The sequence below is a fragment of the Phyllopteryx taeniolatus genome, chromosome 11 (assembly GCF_024500385.1).
Source record: "Phyllopteryx taeniolatus isolate TA_2022b chromosome 11, UOR_Ptae_1.2, whole genome shotgun sequence".
NCBI lineage: Eukaryota > Metazoa > Chordata > Actinopteri > Syngnathiformes > Syngnathidae > Phyllopteryx > Phyllopteryx taeniolatus.
This window is the reverse complement of record NC_084512.1, coordinates 6,138,880-6,156,808: the sequence shown is the minus strand read 5'-3', so window position 1 is coordinate 6,156,808 and position 17,929 is coordinate 6,138,880. Positions and strand designations below refer to the sequence as shown.

The following is a 17,929-nucleotide window of genomic DNA, read 5'->3' as shown; positions in this document are numbered from 1 at the left end:
ACCCACCGTTCATGTTCTGCACTTCTGTCAAAATAAATCTGATCACATGTCAGTGCTCAGTGGTTCGTGGGTCATGTGTGTAAAGACCAAAATAAAATTGAGAAATTCCATGTGTACTTATAATTTGTAATTATTGGTACAATCTGAATATACTGAGCATATAGGCAAACACATGGTGCATTGTGTTTCAGTACATTTAAAAAAATAAATACATAATAATAATAAAAAAAAAAAATCAATATTGACAGTGAGTCTTGTGTTCGAATCACAGCTAGGGCCCTTCTGTGTGGCGTATGCATGTTCTCCCTCTGCTTGCATGGGCTTTCTCCCACGATCCCAAAAATTCCATGCTAGGTTAATTTAAGACTCTTAATTACCCAAAGGTGTGAATCTGAGTATGAACAGCTGTCTATATGTCCTCTGTGATTGACTAGCGATCAGACTTGGCTGTACTTCGCCTCTAGCCCAAAGACAGCTTGGACAGGCTCCAGTGCACCCATGACCCTGAGAAGGATTAAGTGTGAAAACATGGATGGAGTCTTTCAGATTCAAAATATGGGAACACAGTGTCTAAAGCGACACTGTACTTGCAGCAATGGTCTTATACTCTGCATAATGTACAAGAGAAAAAACATTTAGCAAACAGTAAAAACAATCATTGAATTAGGAATAAAGAACAGTCAAATGGAAGTAATTAACTTTTTTTTTTCCAACTTGACAAAGTGAGTATTTTACTTTACCAATTTGAGAAGGCAGGGGACTCTGTCTTGCTTAGACCTCTCAATTAACATTGTAATCGGTATACTCAAGACATTGAAGAGGAAAACACATCACTAACAAAAGGAAGCAATCAAGAAGGGCTGATGTAGACCTGTGTGACTAGATGAAACAATGCCCTTATGTCTCTTCACATTGGTTCATGAAGTGGTTCAGTAATTGAACAAGACGAGTTCTCGCAGTAATTCAAAATAAAAGGTATTCTAAGATAAACCACTTCTAATGTTAAAGCCAAGTGCGGCAAGGAGCCAGTAGCTGCAGCAAACTATATCTGCAATATATATAATATATATAACCCCAATTCCAATGAAGTTGCGACGTTGTGTTAAACATAAATAAAAACAGAATACAATGATTTGTAAATCATATATTTAATTAAGTACACTACAAAGACAAGATATTTAATGTTGAAATTGCTAAACTTTGTTTATCGCAAATAATAATTAACTTTTTAATAATTCAATTTGATGGCTGCAACACGTTCCAAAAAAGCTGGGACAGGGTCATGTTTACCACGGCGTTACATCACATTTTGTTTTAACAACATTCAATAAACTGAGGACACTAATTGTTGAAGCTTTGTAGGTGGTATTCTTTCCCATTCTTGCTTGATGTACAGCTTCAGCTGTTCAACAGTCTGGGGTCTCATAATGCGCCACATATTTTCAATGTCAATGACAGGCAGGCCAGTCTAGTACCCGCACTCTTTTACTACGAACCCTCAACTTTCTCAGTCTTTTTTGCCACCTGTCCCAGCTGTTTTGGAACGTGTTGCAGCCATAATATTGTAAGTTAATGATTATTTGCTAAGAACAATCAAGTTTATCAGTTTGAACATTAAATATCTTGTCTTTGTAGTTTATTCAATTAAATATAGGCTGAACATGATTTGCAAATCGTTGTATTCTGTTTTTATGTTTGTATGTTTTATGTTAACGTCCCAACTTCATTGGAATTGGGGCTGTATAATAGTAATATTTGAGTATATCTTCTGTCTTCATTTCTATTACAAATCAATTGACATTGTACACATCACTGCAATTTATTTTTCAGTTTGACACAGGACAGATGGCAAGAATACGCAAAAACAACAAAAAAAAAACTCATTTACTAGACTCCCATAAAACTATAAATGATGTACAATGATGCGTATCAGTGGACAAAGAAGGTTCAGACCTGAGCGATGAACACATGAATAAATCAAGATACTTTAACTTTACCAGAACCCTTATAACATCAATTTCACACTACAGCATTTTCCCAAAATGCATGATACATTTTGAATATATACACAGTGGGTACGGAAAGTATTCCGACCCCCTTAAAATTTTCACTCTGTTATATTGCAGCCATTTGCTAAAATCATTTAAGTTATTTTTTCCCCTCATTACTGTACACACAGCACCCCATAATGACAGAAAAAAACAGAATTGTTGAAATTTTTGCAGATTTATTAAATGAAATATCACACAGCCATAAGTATTCAGACCATATGCTGTGACACAGATATATTTTACTCCGGTGCTGTCCATTTCTTTTGATTATCCTTGAGATGGTTCTACACCTTCAGTCCAGCTGTGTTTGATTATACTGATTGGACTTGATTAGGAAAGCCACACACCTGTCTATATCAGACCTTACAGCTCACAGTGCATGTCAGAGCAAATCAGAATCATGAGGTCAAAGACAAAAACATTTCTGGTGCACTTAAGTTTCCTAAGAGCACAGTGGCCTCCATAATCCTGAAATGGAAGACGATCGGGACGACCAGAACCCTTTCTAGAGCTGGCTGTCCGGCCAAATTGAGCAATTGGGGGAGCAGAGCCTTGGTGAAAGAGATAAAGAAGAACCCAAAGATCACTTTGACTGACCTCCAGAGATGCCGTCGGGAGATGGGAGAAAGTTCTAGAAAGTCAACCATCACTGCAGCCCTCCACCAGTCGGGGCTTTATGGCAGAGTGGCCCGACGGAAGCCTCTCCTCAGTGTAAGACACATGAAAGCCCGCATGGAGTTTGCTAAAAAAAAAAAACACCTGAAGGATTCCAAGATGGTGAGAAATAAGATTCCGTGGTCTGATGAGACCAAGATAGAACTTTTTGGCCTTAATTCTAAGCGGCATGTGTGGAAAAAACCACATTTTTCTGTCAATATGGGGTGCTGTGTGTACATTGACGGGGAAAAAAACCCAAATGATTTCAGCAAATGGCTGCAATATAATAAAGAATGAAAATTTCAAGGGGTCTGAATACTTCCCGTACCCACTGTATGCACGCACACACACAGACAAGCACACTGAATACCCTGTGCCACCATGCCGGCCAAACACTTGAAATTATTCTTCCAAACTTCTCCAATCAAATTTCCACATTTCCATTTGTTTATTTACTGCAGAGACTTGTGTGTGTCTTTTATAGCCGAGGCATTTACCTATAGAAATGTACATATTATTCTTTCCAGAATGAATTACCTTGACCCTAATGAAAATGTTGGAAGCTTTAAGGTTTTGAAACACATTTAACATTACAGTATTAGATACGTGTGTGACTCTTTAAGCCACACAAATCTGATGTGGTATGACAAACGAGAGTTTTTGCCTTGCTCCCATATGATTCAAATAATCAAATTATGAGCATTGAAATATTTATTTTATGATCATCATGAGAATATGATATTCAGCTATATAATTACTCCAATCTCATAGACCAACAGCGACTGACTAAAAAACATTGTTAAACACATTCAGTTAAGAGAAAAAACAAAATCAGTAACAGACCTGTGCTCAGAGCAAGCCAGAAACATTCAGCATGTCATGTGATTATACAATCTCATTACAATTTAGCACAGAGTAACATTATTATGAATATGGAGGCCAAATGTGAGGGGCAAAATTGTGTCTTTGCCATAAAACTGAGGATCATGGTTATTAAAATAATGCCTCTGGATTCCTGTTCTGTTGCAAGTGAGAAGCTAATCCGATTTACTGCCCTGTTTGAGACACGGGAACAGCTTTAAAGTCCACCTTGAGGCATGGCAGACAGGAGCCAGATGCTCCCAGAGGTTAAGTCAAGATCAAGTCTAAACGTGAAAACAGATCATGTAAGATTAGTCCAAAAAGACAGGGAAATGTTCTTATCATCGTTGATGGCATCTCTTACAGGGTAATTAAAGTTTTACATTACATTTGAATTTTTTTGCGACTGGCAGATTGAGGAGGAGTCAAATCAGGGCTTTGGGGGACTTCTTGAAAATGGAATCAAATGTTTGGGAATACTGTACTTCAGAGTGCTCGAATTAGTCTGTCAGGGAGGCAGTCTTTTTAAGAGCCATTTAGACTAAAAGGACCTATCTAATACTGTGAACATTGACACTTGTTCCATAATTCTGGACCTAAAAATTATGCCAACAGAAAAAAATTCCCCCCAAAACATTTTCGTATAGAACTGTGTGTTCTGGTGTGAATGTGAGTGCGAATGGTTGTTTGTTTCTGTGTGCCCTGCGATTGCCTGGCGACCGGTTCAGGGTGTACCCCGCCTCCTGCCCGAAGATAGCTGGGATGGGCTCCAGCAGCCCGCGACCTGAGTGAGGATAAGCGGTAAAGAAAATTGATGGATAGTGTGTGTTCTTGGTTGTTTTACAAATCGATACTATTGGTCTGTCCCCACTTCATCGAATACTAACACATTTAAAGTAGTGAAAATAGCTTGACAACAAATCTATAAATGCTCTTGAAAACTCAAAACATCTGAGAAGTGTTGTAAAACGCTGCCCATTTCCTCGTTCTGCGGAAGCAAGCTGTGCGACACCATTGGTACTTATATTGAAAGTCTGGATGATTTTTTTCAACAATAACGAGGGAAAATAGTAGGTTAGTTACATTTTAGTCGGTTTGTCTTGTTAAAATAAATCGTGTCGTGCTTCGATGCAGAAGGAAGCCGATTGCATCGCTCTAAGACCTTTGAAAAAGGAGTTTGGGAAGATGACGTGACAGCTGTTTCCGTTTTAAGGCTTTTTTTTACTGTCGGTGGCGTCTTGTAACTGCAGCGGACTTTAATGGGCAAGGCTAGGACCGTGTTCGTACCATTTTATTCAATGACAGCTTAGTAAATTAAATTATTATGTTTAATTACGCGGCACGGTGGGCGACTGGTTAGAGCGTCAGCCTCACAGTTCTGAGGACCCGGGTTCAATCCCCGGCCCTGACTGTGTGGAGTTTGCATGTTCTCCCCGTGCCTGCGTGGGTTTTCTCCGGGTGCTCCAGTTTCCTCCCACATCCCAAAAACATGCATAAATTGGAGACTCTAAATTGCCCGTAGGTGTGACTGTGAGTGCGAATGGTTGTCTGTTTGTATGTGCCCTGCGATTGGCTGGCTACCAGTTCAGGGTTTACCCCGCCTCCTGCCCGATGACAGCTGGGATAGGCTCCAGCACGCCCGCGACCCTAGTGAGCATCAAGCAAGATGGCGTTTATTTTTAATTCCTGAAAATGTATCATTTTGGAGGTGGTGGGATTCTGCCCAACAGTGACGAGGTATAAAGTATGAGTAAATACTGCCACTTTATAGTGTAGTACATTCCTATGTCCACAATGGCTATGAAGCGAATTTGGTCTTCAGTTCTGTTGCCGACAACACTCACACCAAGACATGGCGGCCTATCGACTTTGGCGATGAAAAAGGGGTATTCCCAGGGCAATCATTTACCAAATGGTCCAAAACAGACTAATATTATTAGAAATGATTGCCAGATAACTCATAAGTGAAATACAGACCATCTGGGTGCAATAGGGCCTCTAATGGATGCTTCTCATAGTGTCCACCTGCCATGTCCATGTTGATACAAGGTTAAGTGACTTTGGCCACTTTAGTCCTTCTACCTGGACTTCCCAATTGTGCAACAAATGGTTACTTCAACAAAAAGTCTCCTAGGCCTTGTACACTGCGTCCTGATTGTGCATTTCTGTTGGAATATGTGTTGGTTATATACAGAGATGGGTAGGAACACACTACATTATTTACTCATGTAACATTTTCGAATAAATTGTACTTGTCGGAGTCATTTTAATGCATCACACTTTTTACTTGAGAATTTATGTTAAGAAGAAACAGTACTTTTACTCCATTACAATAAGAACGGTACTTTTACTCCATTACAATGATCTACATCAGAATCAGAATCATCTTTATTTGCCAAGTATGTCAAAAACACACAAGGAATTTGTCTCTGGTAGTTGCAGCCGCTCTAGTACGACACTTTTGAGACGTAAAAACAGAAAAACACACTACGGAGAGTGTCTGAGCGATGAAAGGTTACTGATAATGTGGTAATGCTGATACAATGACAATCATGCAAATGATGCAGAGTCCTCTCGCAATTTAGAGCAGTTTGAAATGACTAATAGAACGATAATCTGGTACAGTGACAATTGTGCAAATGGTTCAGAGTCTTCTAGTGAGGATAAGCGGTGCAGAAAATGGATGGATGGATCAGAAGTTAACCACTACTCAGTACTTGTGTAGTTTTTTCACGGAGTACTTTCTTACTCTTACTCAAGTAATTATTTAGAGGACTACTTTATATTTTCTCTTGATTCATATAATTCTACAGTAACAGTACTCTTACTTGCGTACAATCTTTAGCTACTCTACCCACCTCTGGTTATACAGAATAACAGTGTAAAGTGTACTAGTAAAGCATCGCAGACAATGCAAAAGAACATTTTTGATGCCCATTCAAAGCTAAAGAATGAAAAAGGCTATTCCGTGCTTGCCTCAGTGTGCACCCTTGACTAGTGAAGTAAAATTAATTTAATTTCAACACTTTTATTTCCCCTCTTGCGAGCCTCCAGTCCAAAAGGTATGCATATTGAACGCTCTCTTGTACTGACCCACATGCATACATGAACTGCACTCAAAGGTCAAAGCTGCAATTTCACTACATCCTCCGGATATAACTGGCCAAAACAAACCATACTAATGTCAACCCGGTGTTTTGGAACCTGAAGGCCAGGAGCATGTTTAAATAAATTATCTTCTCTACCTGTCGCTGTTTCATTTTAGACTAATTAGAAATGGTTTCTAATTTTGCAGACGTAAAAGACTAAATCTGGTAGAGCTCAAGTTATACTATAAAATAAAGCACCTATCTATTAATTTCTTTTATCCCACTTATCCTATTCGCAGTTGCCGGGAGATGAAACCTATCCTAGCTGACTTGGGTGTAAGGAACACTACATCATGGAGTGGTCGCCAGTCAATCATAGGGCATACATAGAGACAACCAACCATTCACACTCACGTCCACATCATCACTGAGTAGGAACTGAACCCACATGGCCTACTACACTAACACTCTACACTATGAGTGACACAATAAAACAGATCTACAATAGAAAATATTTTAGGACAAGTTGTATAAAGATATTAGGCTTACCTCTTGAAGCGTACAGATGAATGTGTACATTTTTTTAATGGTCATGGGCACCAAACCTGTTAGGAAGTGTAATTCACTTTTAAACTAACACATAGTTTAGTCTTCTATGTGAAATAGTAAATGTCATGAACGCTGTATAAGAAAGGTACAACAGCAAGTACTGTAGCTTTACAATTTCAACTCGTGAGGAACTCTGCAGGCTGCATGGCCGATGTGAAAAATTTGCTGTCAGACAAACAGAGTACAACACACAACCACCTTAGTAGAGAGGATTAAGAGGTACAAAACCAATTTAGTTCAGAAAAAAACATTCTAATAAAAGACAGTAAGTTGGTATAATATTAGTAATATGTATTTGGAAATGCACTGACTGAGTGCCAGAAGTCATCCAACTTATACACAACAAAATACGAGTTAATTCAATTGCTTTATGTGCCAGTCATGATAGGGAGTCCGTAAAGAACACAGTTGAAGGCTGATGGTGTCAGATCAGGTTTGTGCTGAAGCTCTTCTTCCGAATCAGAGATAGAACTGTGATCTGCAGAGAGAAAAGAAATGATTTTCAGAGAGGTGTTTTTGTATCTATTCCAGTTAGATTTGTCTACTGGGTGATTTTTCTCCTTCCAGAGAGATGAGAAGAGATGACAATGTTTTTACAAGGTGACCTTAAAAAAAACAAAAAACACGATTGTATGGTTGTACATGCAGAAATGCAAAACTGTTTGAAAAGTGAGGTGGAAAAAAATAATGTAGTCTACCATTCGATCCCGTGGCCTCGTCATCTTGCCTGAGGAAGTGAACAATCTGCCCGGAGGTCTGTCTGCCGCTCAGAAAATCTACAACACAGATTCTATTCTCAATTCCCAAAGTTCAAAAGACGTAAACCATGTAATTAGCTAAGAAAATCAAATCATTCTTGAATAAAAGACTGTTTAGAACATACTGTCCAAAAAGTTAGTCATGTATTCTGAGTTCTGTTGAAGGCTACTATGCCACTGGTTGAGGACAATACAGTTGACACCATTCATGCTCAACAGCAGAGCGACCTCTGAGGGCTTTTCAAGGGTGCGTTGTCCTGCCCTGAAGAAAAAACAGTAGCAGGGTCAGGCTTGGGAGGAAAATATGATGCATGAGTCCAACTTTACAACAAGAAGAGAAAAGTGTGATGTGAATGGACACACAATCAAAGAGGACACGGAGAGAAAATGTCAAGAATAAAGACATGAATGGAAATGTTTTTAAAGAAGAAAGGCTAATTTTACCTTTTGTGCATGTTAAGGTTTGATGAGTGCAAAGCATTGGTACTCTGGACCAGGTCAAAGAGAAGAGCCATGTGGCATTCTGAAAAGGACAGAAAATCGTCAATGCTGTCTGCTTGCCATATAATGTCATCTACATTTTAAAAGCACATTCATTTTGGGCTTATGTGTCAAAGACAAAAAGAGACAGAGAGAAACAGAAAGAAAGGGATTAAATCTGCTTAAAAAAAAACAAATATAAATGGGAAAACCAAGTTAAGAATATGCCACAGAGGCGGGACCATATTATAGGGTTAGGAGGGATGCTGCAACAGGGCAGGGAAGCAGGCCAATTGTTTGGTTATAAGACTATTCATAGACATGGAATATTCACAGACACAAAAAGACCAATCACATACACTGGTTCATCGACACATTTCTGTTAATGATAGTAAAAATAATTTGTATAGCTTTTTGTGGCTACAAGTTGTTGTCAAACAACAGGTGGAAACAATGGATCGCCGCGGCAATGCTGGGAAAAAAAGAACAAAAAGAGGAAGGAAGAAATGTACAGTGGGTGCTCGGGAGAGGACGTTTTGTGCTGTCCCTTCCATGAGGGCTTGAGGTACTGTATGTTCACATACTGTAATACGATACGGCTCGTAACCAGACAACCAAACGTTAGTGCTAGCGTTTTGTCGAATCATGCTCTAAACTGGTGTAAATAAGTGTTGACAACGGCGATCAAGTATTTTGACAATGGCAAGCACGGAAGGTATTACGTTGGTCAACGTCAAGGCGTGCTGTCGGAGATTTGTTGTTGATATCTCACACTACATGGGCCAGATCTGGGAAATCGCCTGTGATAGCAAAACGGGCCAATATCGGGGCTAAAATCCTCGAGTCGGATCTATGCATAAGATGCGGTTGTTTTCATTTACGGTCATTTCACTTTCACATGCCTATTAAGGAAGGGGGGAGAATTGGGACAAAAGCAGACTGTGTTTGTGTGTGTACCGGGCTTAAGGCACTTAGTCTATAATCAGCAACAACGCAGTGGGAATTCAGTTAACTAATAAATGTAAGCAACGGCTGTATGATTGCAGTACTGAGCATTGTCTTTGTTCCTAGTAAACACAAATATGCCATCACCCCATCATACAGTAGTATCTCGATGTCCAATGTGCAGTTGTCCAGTGTGTGGTCAGGAAATGATTGGAATTAAGAGCAGTGTGTCAGTCACGCTACACTTAGCAGTACTAATGCTAGGCTCGTGGGTGGCACACGTCTGTCATGAATGAGCTCACCATATAGTCCACTACTGTACACGTGAGTATATATTATATATAACACTATATTGTCAAAACTGTTCGCTCACCAGCCTTGACTAGCATGTGATCTGAAGTGACATCCCCTTCTTAATCAATAGGGTTATATATGAGGTCGCTCCACCCTTTACCACTATAGCGGTTTTAATTCTTCTGAAAAGGCTTTCTGCAATGTTCAGGAGTGAGAGTAGGTCATTTTTGACCACCCTCCAGAAGCATATTTGTGAGGTCACACAGTGATCTTGGATGAGAAGACCTGGCTCTCAGCCTAAACTATAATTAATCCAAAACGTGTACCATCGGGTTGAGGTCGGGACTCTGTACAGGCCAGTCAAGTTCATCCACACCAAACTCTCTCATACACGTTTTTATGGACCTTGCTTTGTGCATTGGTGCAGGAAGGGGCCATCCCCAAACGATTCCCACAATGTTGGGAACAATGACTTGTTTAAAAGCTCTTGGTATACTGAATCCTTCAGAGTTCCTTTCACTGGACCGAAGAAGCCAACATTTTGGAGAATTACATGCTCCCAAATTTGTGGGAACAGTTGTACCATTTCTAACATGGCTGTGCACCCCTGCACAAAGCAAGGTCCATAAAGACAAGGATGAGAGAGTTTGGTGTGGATGAACACCCACTAGCCTTACCAGAGTCCTGACCTCAAAGGGATAAAACACCTTTGAGATGAATTACAGCGAAGACTGAGAGCCAGGCCATCTTAACCAACATCAGTGTGTGACCTCAGAAATACGCTTCTGGAAGAGTGGTCAAAAATGCCCTACACACACTCCTAAACCTTGTGGAAAGCCTTTTCTGAGGAATTAAATCTGTTATAGTGGTCAAGGGTGGACCGACGTCATTTTAAACCCTATTGATTAAGAAGGGGATGTCACTTCAGATATCAGTCAAGGAGTGAGTCAAGGCAGGTGAGCAACTACTTTTGGTAATATACTATATACTGTGTATGTGTACGTATATACATATATATATATATAAAAATATATAAAATGGGTAAAAATGGAGGCACGGTGGCCGACTGGTTAGAGCGTCAGCCTCACAGTTCTGAGGACCCGGGTTCAATCCCCGGCCCCGCCTGTGTGGAGTTTGCATGTTCTCCCCGTGCCTGTGTGGGTTTTCTCCGGGCACTCCGGTTTCCTCCCACATCCCAAAAACATGCATTAATTGGAGACTCTAAATTGCCCGTAGGCATGACTGTGAGTGCGAATGGTTGTTTGTTTCTCTGTGCCCTGTGATTGGCTGGCAACCAGTTCAGGGTGTACCCCGCCTCCTGCCCGATGACAGCTGGGATAGGCTCCAGCACGTCCGCGACCCTAGTGAGGAGAAGCGGCTCAGAAAATGGATGGATGGATGGGTAAAAATGGAAGATGTTATTATGTTATTATACTTTAAGATGCTGCCCCCGCGACTTGAACCTAGGTGGGATGGAATATTTTCAGTACACGATGGCCAAGTATATTCATAATGAATGCCCAATTGTAGAGTGTGTAGGGATAAACTTTACCTGACAGATTGAGGGCTGCTAGTTTGGCAGGTGGGATTGGAGCCAAGAAGCGTTCCGTTCCTAGGTACATGAATCCACTGCATTGGCACAGCACCTTCTCTAGCTGACTCAAACTTTGAATAAATTAGGAGATGGGATTAGGAATATTACAGTATGACGGATATATCGCCTGCTCTGTCAGATCAGTATAAAAATGTAAAAAGTACAGGGTCACACCTGGGAGTTTGTTTGATGCCCACAAAACCCGCCAACAGATGGTTGAAGTGCTGGCCATAGGCTCCCCAGTTCATCTTCATCCTCTCAACAAGAGTGGTCCTTTCTGGATAACAATTATAATTACCCTAAGTAATACAGTTCTAACAGTAAAATAATGTACATCTGATGTCAATACAAGGCTGTGAAGATGTAATAAGGAGGATAAAAAAGACACTAAGAGACTGATTGTAAGAGAAGGTTGTAGCTACTGTAGATGAAGCAGTACACTGTGAAGCATGGACTATAGATGATTGTTACAGCATGCTTTATATTTTCAGCAATCTATAATATTTTCAAGACATTTTACCAAAAACACCAAAAACTGCAGTATTGCAACCATGTTTTGCAATATACCAATTGGCCAAAACATTATGAGCAGTTTGACATATTTGGTCTAACAAGATCCAATACAAGGGCATTAGCAATTTTTAAAATTTTTATTAATGCCCAGTTTAAGATGAACTTGTTACCTCATTTACATGAGAATCAAACTACGTTTTAAGAATAGATGATATGAATGAATAGTATGATACAGCCTACTGCAAAGTACAACCAAAGGACAAACATTCTATTGTGATATTAATACATCTTTGACATTGTCAAACTTTTTTTGTTTGTAAAGGCAACAGTGTAAATAAATCTCTTGAAGTGGATTTCATTTTACAGTCTAACCATATTTCTCCCCATTAGTGTCTGTTTCCTTTAAAGTAATAAAAAAAATACTAATTTGGCATGAAATTTTGCTCACCAAAATTGCTGAAAGTGTTGACAATATCTTTGTCATTGAAGATGCATTTGAAATTCCGTGTATCCACTGGGACGGTGTGTTCAGGCAGAACATGACCGGCAGGTATCTGTGTACATGGAAAATAGTGAAGATACCTTGTTCCCACAAAAAGTGGACAGGGGTGTTTGTTTACTCAACTGTATACGGAGGGAAGCCGTTGTTTGTTCAGACACATGAGTAATATTATGAGTAATATAAAACAATAACAATATTCACATTTCCCAAAAATGTAAGAGCACCAATCTGTATAAGGTTTATGCAACATATGTCCAAAATTAACTGCTATTACCCATTTTCTCTTAGAAAGTGAATAAAGGATGCATTAATTTAAAAGTATTTCCATTGGATGACGCACTAGCCATTAGCTGATAACACTATTCCACCACTTTTAGAGGGACAGCCACAATTTGAGGACATACAGTTTAAGTGTCAACTTCGTAACTACAACCCCAATTCCAATGAAGTTGGGACGTTGTGTTAAACATAAATAAAAACAGAATACAATGATTTGCAAATCATGTTCAACCTATATTTAATTGAATACATTACACTGACAAGATACTCAATGTTCAAACTGATAAACTTTATTGTTATAGCAAATAATCGTTAACTTAGAATTTTATGGCTGCAACACGTTCCAAAAAACCTGGGACAGGGTCATGTTTACCACTGCGTTACATCACCTTTTCTTTTAACAAACATTTGGGAACTGCGGACACTAATTGTTGAAGCGTTGTTGGTGGAATTCTTTCCCATTCTTGCTTGATGTACAGCTTCAGCTGTTAAACAGTCTGGGGTCTCCGTTGTCATATTTTACGCTTCATAATGCGCCACACACTTTCAATAGGAGACAAGTCTGGACTGCAGGCATACCCGCACTCTTTTACTACGAAGCCACGCTGTTGTAAGACGTGCAGAATGTGGTATGGTATTGTGTTGCTTAAATAAGCAGGGGCGTCCATGAACAAGACGTTGTTCGGATGGCAGCATATGTTTCTCCAAAACCTGTATGTACCTTTCAGCATGAATGGTGCCTTCACAGATGTGTAAGTTACTCATAACATCACAGATCCTGGCTTTTGACCTTTCCGTCCATAACAGGTTGGATGGTTGGATGGTTGTTTTCCTCTTTGGCCCGGAGGACACGACATCCACAATTCCCAAAAACAATTTGAAATGTGGACTCGTCGGACCACAGAACACTTTTCCACTTTGCATCAGTCCATCTTAGATGAGCTTGGGCCCAGAGATAAATGGCTTTTGCTTTGCATAGTAGAGTTTCAAGTTGCACTTACGGATGTACCGCCGAACTGTATTTACTGGCATTGGTTTTCTGAAGTGTTCCTGAGCCCATGTGGTGATATCCTTTACACATTGATGTCAGTTTTTGATGTAGTGCCACCTGAGGCATCGAAGGTCATGGGCATTCAATGTTGATTTTCGGCCTTGCCGCTTACATGCAGTGATTTCTCCAGATTCTCTGAACCTTTCGATGATATTATGGACCGTAGATGATGAAATCCCTAAATTCCTTGCAATTGGATGTTGATGAACACTGCCCTTAAACTGTTCGACTATTTTCTCACGCACTTTTTCAAAAAGAGGTGAACCTCGCCCCATCTTTGCTTGTGAATAACTGAGCAATTCAGGGAAGCTCCTTTTATACCTAATCATGGCACCCACCTGTTCCCAATTAGCCTGTTCACCTGTGGGATGTTCCAAACACGTGTTTGATGAACATTCCTCAACTTACTCAGTCTTTTCTGCCACCTGTCCCAGCTTTTTTGAAACTCATTGCAGCCATAAAATTTTTGTTTATCGGTTTGAACATTAAATAGCTTGTCTTTGTAGTGTATTCAATTAAATATAGTTTGAACATGATTTGCAAATCATTGTATTCTGTTTTTATGTTTAACACAACGTCCCAACGTCATTGGAATTGGGTTTGTAAAAACACATTCACCTTGTATGTGGCATGATGGCAAATACCAGCTGAGAGACATTTAAAGCAGAAAAATTGGTAAATGCAATCAAAGAAGAAGTTCTGAGTGTGTTAAATATTTATTTAAAAATGTATTTGGCAACTGATTGATAAATACTCTTAAAAGTGAGCCTGAAGCTTGTAGATACACTAATTACCAGTGCCAACATCAGGTAAATATAATAGTCACTATCGAGCAGGCCCAGATCAATTTACTCACCACTTTGATGACTTGGCTTTGATTGGCTTTCCCCTTCGTGCCTTTACCTCCTTTGGGGTCCTTTTCCACTGCTACAAGCAGGAGGCAGAATTAAAAATACTTGTTTGTTTGTAATCTTTATCATACAACAATTTGAGTTTAAGAATATCTGCAAAATCATTGGCATTTCTTTCATTTCTTTCTAACAGTCTGCTGTGGGCTGCAAAAGCTGTTTTTTCAAAGTTTTTCAGACCCGCAGCATCGACAAACGCTAGAATTGATTGTAAAATTAATGGGCTCATTGACCTTCATCAGGTTTTGTCAGTACCTGTGGTAGTCACACTAGAATTTGCACATTATTTATATTTTTCTTCCAATATAATTGTTTATATAAATAAACTATAAAAGATTGCCTTATAACAATATAAAAATTAACCCATACACCTTCATAGATTTTTTGTACAGACTGGAAGTAAAAATAACTGAGAAAATGTCATTGCACAAGTGTGCACACCCTTAACTCGGAATGTGGCTGTGTCCGGAATTAACCAATCACATTAAATGGTAGTCACCACACACCTGCCACCATTAAAAATTACTCAGTTCAGATGTTCTAGCTTTTTCATGAAATTTTTTTTCCCAGCAGAAGCTTGAAATTTGTGCGCTAACAATTACTACAACTTGGATCTGTTCATAATTCCCTCCACCTCAACTAAGGCCCCAGTCCATGCTGCCACCAACATGCTTCATTGTAGGTATGGTGTTCTCTTAGTAATGAGCAGTGTCATGTTTGCGTCAAAAATACCCTTTGGAATTATGGCCCATAAGTTCAGCCTTGGTTTTATCGGACCTTCACACATTTTCTACATGCGTCTTGGAGATTTCAAGTGTTTTCGCAGGACAAAATAACAGCCTCTGTTCATTGAGTAACAAACCCTTCATAAGTGTCATTAGCCACTTGCAACCATCCCCCCCACCACCCTCCATTTTAATGACCCTTTTAGATATTTAAATTGAAGACGTTATATTTAAGCTGCTAAGAGACCGGAAATATAATGCAGGTATTCATCTTTTCATTAAATAATTACCGTACACATTCTTTAATGACCAGTTGACACTACATTGGTTATGTCAAAGTTGTGCCATATTTTCCCCATTGGATGATGCCGTTCTACACTGAGTATATTTAATACCTTAGAATTTTTTTTGCACCCTTCTACTGACTGATACGTTTGAACAATCAGATCCCTCTGATGCTGCAGAAGCTCTCTGCGGACCATAGCTTGTGGTGTAAGATGTGACTAAAAACAATGTCAAGAAAAGTAAACCCCCCCCCCCCCCCCCCCCCCCCCCCCCCAATTGAGTTGTGCAGGTTATAGTTCATATTAAGGGTGGAATTTTTTTTTTAAATGATTTATCGTGGTCTTGTTTCTTTTATATTACACAATCTTGGCAATTGAACAAGGGTGTGTAGCCTTTTTATAGCCACTGTACAATGCAAAGATGCTTTCATGGGTGTGAGCAATTATGTGAGGAAGAGAAACATCCTCTTAATAAAATCATGAAACGTTGGCAGGCATTGCAAATCAGTGTTTCAATTAATAAACATCCATCCATCCATTTTCTGAACCGCTTATCCTCACTAGGGTTGCGGACATGCTGGAGTCTATTCGAGCTATCTTCGGGCAAGAGGCGGGGTACACCCCGAACTGGTCACCAGCCAATCGCAGGGCACATATAAACAAAAAACCATTCACACTCACACTTACGGGCATTTTAGAGTCTTCAATCAACCTACAATGCATGTTTTTTTGATGTGGAAGGAAACCGGAGCAACCGGAGAAAACCCATGTAGGCATGGGGAGAACATGCAAACTCCACATAGGCAGGGCTGGGATTTGAACCCCGGTCCTCAGAACTGTGAGGCAGATTAGCTAAGCAGTCGCCCACCATGCCACCATGAATAAACATTTGGGTCTTTAATACCTTTTATTGGCTGTTCTCTTGGTATACGACTGCAGAGAAGCTGGACAGAGAAATCTCGTGATACAGAGTTCAGTCTGTCTCCTTCAAGCACGGACAACGCCTCCAATGGCAACTCCATCAACTTCCAGTCTGCCAGCAACACCACAAACTCCCCTGATTGTTGTGGTGTATCTTCTGATGTACACGGACACACAAAAACAGACGCAGCCATGCACACACACACGTACCCACACACATACACAAACACACACACAATTTCAATTAAGAAACTATACATCTTTTTAGCTGCCGTTCCAAATGCAAGTTATTATTACTCGGAGTAATAGTATTATAAGAAACTTGTAAAGAATTCCAAACTTTTATTAAGACATACAAGATAAGACAAGATCCTAATGGTTCATTATTACTTTTTGACTGTGCTTAATACAGCCGTGGCCCAATGGTTAAGATCATCGCCTGCCACCGTGGGGGACCTAGGTTCAAAACCCCGACTGGACCATCCGCCAACATCCCCCGGACTCACGGCTGTGGTGTCCTTGAGCAAGACACTGATACCCCGAAATGCTCCCCGGGCGCTTCAGCTGCCCCCTGCTCCAGTGTGTTCCACTAACATGTGTATGGGTTCACTGTGATGGGTTAAATGCAGAGAACAAATTTCGTGTGCATGCATGCATGTTCATGACAATAAAAGATGATTCTTCTTCTTCTTCTAGTACTTGTGTGAACCAACGAGCATTACATTAAATCTCAATCATCAGAAGAATTGGGAGATTAGCAGATGTCTGCCACGGCTCTCAATGGGCCTCATTCACTAACAGTCCATAGAAACAAATTTGTGCTTAAATCGTGTGTACGCACGTTTTATGCAAAAATCTGTGATTCACCATTATGTTCGTACTTGAATTTGTGAGTAGCGTAATTTCTCTTGTGTAATGCGTACCCATGTTTAATACGCATCCCCAAAGTTGATCTCAAAATTCTGGAAAACCATTCTACCTATGTATAATGCATTTTTACAATGCATGATTTTTCTTCTACCCATATAATCAAAACATGCAGTATTATCTGTATTTTGTTAGTTTTTTCAAAGAATTACTCTGAAGTTAAACACTTTATTTGAACATGTAATACTTTTTTAATTTACTTACTCTTATTTTGAAATTCACAGTCATACTTTTATTTAGTAAATGAGAAAACACACAGTTGCGCTCATGTTTGATTACCCAGGCAGAATTTGTAAGATGGGTAACATTTTTTTTGAAGAAAACATGAAGGGCCACGTGAAACATTTCATTTTATTTTAATGGGATTCAAATTAAACTGTCAAGCATTTCAGAAAAGGATTACCATTAAACAAAACGTAACCATAAAGAAAGTAATGATGATGGTTGTTCAGTCACCAGTCGTATTTAAAAACACAATATT

The 17,929-nt window shown here is 39.6% G+C and overlaps 1 protein-coding gene across 2 annotated transcripts in view; it reads right to left on the bottom strand.

Moving 5' to 3' along the window:
* Positions 1-1,835: 1,835 nt before the first annotated feature.
* Positions 1,836-17,929, bottom strand: part of LOC133486020 (cilia- and flagella-associated protein 46) — an 89,315-nt gene continuing 73,221 nt past the window's right edge. The window contains exons 53-61 of one of the 2 annotated variants that reach the window (XM_061790590.1): positions 16,505-16,678; positions 14,540-14,610; positions 12,300-12,405; positions 11,513-11,615; positions 11,297-11,409; positions 8,470-8,548; positions 8,151-8,287; positions 7,966-8,043; positions 1,836-7,745 (exon numbers count right to left, since the gene is read on the bottom strand). In XM_061790590.1, the coding sequence (XP_061646574.1) occupies positions 7,636-7,745; positions 7,966-8,043; positions 8,151-8,287; positions 8,470-8,548; positions 11,297-11,409; positions 11,513-11,615; positions 12,300-12,405; positions 14,540-14,610; positions 16,505-16,678 (971 nt within the window). In that variant the 3' untranslated portion in view covers positions 1,836-7,635. The other variant, XM_061790589.1, reaches the window with a different exon arrangement.